Source organism: Piliocolobus tephrosceles, unplaced genomic scaffold (assembly GCF_002776525.5).
Source record: "Piliocolobus tephrosceles isolate RC106 unplaced genomic scaffold, ASM277652v3 unscaffolded_29607, whole genome shotgun sequence".
Classification (NCBI taxonomy): Eukaryota; Metazoa; Chordata; class Mammalia; order Primates; family Cercopithecidae; genus Piliocolobus; species Piliocolobus tephrosceles.
The window spans coordinates 1-4,049 of record NW_022312762.1 but is presented as its reverse complement, the minus strand read 5'-3'; the positions used below and the strand labels follow the sequence as shown (position 1 = coordinate 4,049).

General features: G+C 39.6%; 1 protein-coding gene across 1 annotated transcript; it reads right to left on the bottom strand.

Moving 5' to 3' along the window:
- Positions 1 to 1,020: 1,020 nt before the first annotated feature.
- On the bottom strand, positions 1,021 to 4,045 carry LOC111536843 (zinc finger protein 658B; the record flags this gene model as incomplete). Its single annotated transcript, XM_026451525.1, is given in 3 exon segments — positions 1,021 to 2,339; positions 2,341 to 2,464; positions 2,466 to 4,045. Coding segments are annotated over 3 exon segments (2,124 nt in total), but the record flags the coding sequence as incomplete, so codon positions are not given.
- Between the last annotated feature and the right edge of the window lie 4 nt (positions 4,046 to 4,049).

Here is a 4,049-nt window from a genome sequence, read left to right as displayed (position 1 = left end):
TCCCTTTTTCCTCATGAGCTGCCCAAAGCAGCCCCTCAGTGTCTGATGTGCCAGCCCTGGAGGTGCTGATACGTCATCTTTGCAGTGATGCTACTCAATTAACTGTTAACAACAATGTCAAAGAAATATACCTGTCCTCTAATTCTAAAGATGCCATCATTCTCCCTCACACTATCCTTGCCCACAATATAACAATGGATGGGAATTAGAGACATTTTTCTCGGGTCAACTGATTTATTGCCTTCATGCTCAACCTACCAGATCAAACTTGCAGAAAGCAAGATGCTCAATGTTGGGAGAAATTGTTACTGGTCTAGGTTTTAAAAATGATCTTGTCTACTTTCTTTGCTGTGCTCATCCAACTGTAGGCTAAAATGATGGCATATTAATAAAATCTTTCTTGGCTAAGATTATGCCACACTGTATTGTTTTACCAAAAGTGAGTCTGCTTTTTTGTACCAGGATTGTACTTCTGGGACAAAGTAGCCCTTTTCATTCCAATTCCAAAACCTGCTTAGTTTGGTAGAAATACCACTGGTTTGCAATGCACAGTGTGAGTAGGTACCATGATGTTGGAGGAAAATTCTGAACAGGATGCTGAGGCTATGTGCATACAATGGAGGGGAGGAGATGACTTACTTTGTATTCACTCTGTGTAAAATAAATCAGTAGAGTGGGATAAAATAAAAATAAAGGCCAAAAAATAAAGTATGTAAGAATCACCCTGAACCCCCCTCCCCACCACACACACACACATACACACACGGTGGCTGGGGAAATCTCAGGGACCTCCAAGGTCCTAGAAAACCTAGGCAAGACTAATTTTAGGACAAGACTAATTAATATCCTGCTATGTCTGGCCAAAATCTAACAGCATCAAGTTGAGGGAAGCCAATAGAGGACAGAGTCAGTCAGAAAAGGAAGTGGCCATGCCCAGTGCAAGTTTGGCTGTTCACGCCCACTAGAACTCCCCAGTGAGTTATAATGTTTATATACAGACCCAGAGATGTTCCACATAGCTCAGACTATTCACATTTATTCATATTCTCCACAGAATTCAAATTATTCCATGTTTAACTTCACATTCTACAGTGAATTTGTCCATAGGCAAATATTTTCTTATATATGTTCTATAAAATTTTTGATACTACAAAACAGAAGTTTTGGTATGTCAGTTCTAGGTGAATATTTTATCTCCAATTCTAAAACTGACATATTTCCTCAGAAAAAATTACCTAGGAAAAATGTCATTTATTCAAAATATGAAATTTTATTATAATTATTTGATGTTTAATGCAATTCATTTTGTGAAGGCTTCTGGGTTTTTCCTTAAATTTTCTGATTTTTAATGAAGGCTCCTGATCATCCTGGATGTTGACAAGTTTTCTTCTTCATGTGAAGTCTCTGGTGCACAATAAACTGATAAGTTTTTCTCAAACTCATTATACTCATAGGGTTTCATCTCACTTTAATAGAAAGTTTAGGTTAAACTATGTGCATTTAACTCATAAGTCAAACTTGCAAGAGCTTAACAGACTATAAACTTAATTCTTACTTTAAAGCAACAAAAACAAAACCCTGGTGCAGACCCGGAAGTGAATTCTGTTCCAGCTTTTCAGACTCTAGCTTCCTTGACCTTGTGCTCTATGGTTTTCAACACACAGGACCCGTGTTTGCTGCAGAAATAACCTCCAATCCATCTTATGCACCAGAAAGACTGTGGGGTATTTTTTTTTTAACAGCCAAGGTTAAGTGTAATATGTATCATTAGCACCGCATTCCATGGTCAGTCCTACCTGGATGAATGGCATTTTTTGACAAGCTATGAGCCTAATGGAAAAGGAAATGGCTAAGGGAAACAAGTTTCCAGCCTATGTGACATGAGTTTCTGCACTATGTGTAGTAAGGGATGCATTCCTTCAGGACTTCCCAAATCCATTACATGCTAGGGTTTTCTCTCTGGTATGCATTCTGGTGTGATGTACTCTAAGAGCTGCCTTACGGACAAAAGTTTTCCCACATTCATCACATTCATAGGGTTTCTCCCCTGTGTGAATTCTCTGGTGTACTCTCAGAGTTGAATTTTGGGCAAAAGCTTTCCTGCATTCGTTACATTCATAAGGTTTCTCCCCTCTGTGAATTATCTGGTGTGCACTAAGGTGTGATTTCTGGGAGAACGTTTTCCCACAATCATTACATTCATAAGATTTCTCCCCTGTGTGAATTCTTTGATGTACTCTGAGGGTTGAATTATGGGCAAATGGCTTCCCACATACATTACATTCATAGGGTTTCTCCCCTGTGTGAACTTTCTGATGGGCACTAACATACGACTTCTCAAGAGAAGGTTTTCCCACATTCATTACATTCATAGGGTTTCTCCCCTGAGTGAGTTCTAAGATGTGCTCTAAGATGTGATGTCTTGGAGAAAGTCTTCCCACATTCATTACATTCATAGGGTTTCTCCCGTGTGAATTCTGTGATGTGCCCTGAGGGCTGAATTATAAGCAAACGTTTTCCCACATTCATTACACTCATAGGGTTTTTCCCCAGTATGAATTCTCTGATGTGCACAGAGGTGTGTTCTTTGGGAGAAAGTTTTCCCACATTCGTTACATTCATAGGGTTTCTCCCCTATGTGAATTCTTTGATGCACTATGAGGGCTGCCTTATAGACAAAAGTTTTCCCACATATGTTACATTCATAGGGTTTCTCCCCTGTGTGAATCCTCCAATGTGTACTGAGGCGTGTCTTCTGGAAAAAAGTTTTTCCACATTCATTACACTCATAGAGTTTCTCCTCTGTATGGATGTTCTGATGTGCTCTAAGGGCTGAATTATGGGCAAACATTTTCTCACATTCATTACATTCATATGGTTTCTCCCCTGTATGAATTCTCTGATGTATTTTGAGGGCTGAATTATGGGCAAAAGTTTTCTCACAGTCACTACATTCATAGGGTTTTCTACCTGTGTGAATTCTCTGATGTGCTCTCAGGGCTGAATTGTAGGTGAAAGATCTCCCACATTCATTACATTCATAGGGTTTCTCCCCTGTGTGAATTCTTTGATGTGCCTTGAGAACAGAAATATGGGCAAAAGACCTTCCACATTCATTACATTCATAAGGTTTCTCCCCCGTGTGAATTCTGTGATGTGCTCTGAGGGCTGAATTATGGGCAAAAGTTTTCTCACAGTCACTGCATTCGTAGGGCTTCTCACCGGTGTGAATTCTTTGATGTGCTCTCAGGGCTGAGTTATAGGTAAAAGATTTCCCACAGTCATTACATTCATAGGGTTTCTCCCCCATATGAACGCTCTGATGTACACTCAGGTGTGTCTTGTGAGAGAAAGTTTTCTCACATTCAACACATTCATAGGGTTTTTCACCTGTGTGAATTCTCTGATGTGCTCTGAGATGTGATGTCTTGGAGAAAGTTTTCCCACATTCAATACATTCATAGGGTTTCTCCCCCATGAGAATTCTCTGATGTCCTTTGAGATGTGATGTCTTCCCATATTCACTGCCATCACAGAGTTTCATCTCTGCATCTGTTTTCTGGTGTCCTATGAGGGCTAACTTGTAAGATCTCCCACAGCCATTATCATCACAAGGTTTCTCTTTTGTGTGAATTCTCAGATGTTTACTGAGGTTTGAATTCTGACAGAAAGCTTTCCCACATTCATTACATTCATAAAGTTTGAATCCCATGTAAGTTCCAGGATGCTGAATAGGATGTGAACTTGAACAAAAGGATTTCGCACATTCTTCATATTGGTAAGGTTTCTCTCCTGAGTGGGGCCTCTGATGCTGAATGAGGTGTCCTTTCTGGTAAAAGGATTTTCTGCATTTCCCATGTTCATCAGAAAGGTAGAATTTATCTTCTGTGTGAATTCTCTGATGTGCTGTAAAGTCTAATTTCTGGTAGAGGGCATTTGTACATTCATTATATTCACCAAATTTATCTCCAGTTTGTGTTTTCTGATGTACTATATGGGCTGAGCTCTGGCTAAAATTTTCTCCACATTTATTGCTTTCAAAAGCACTC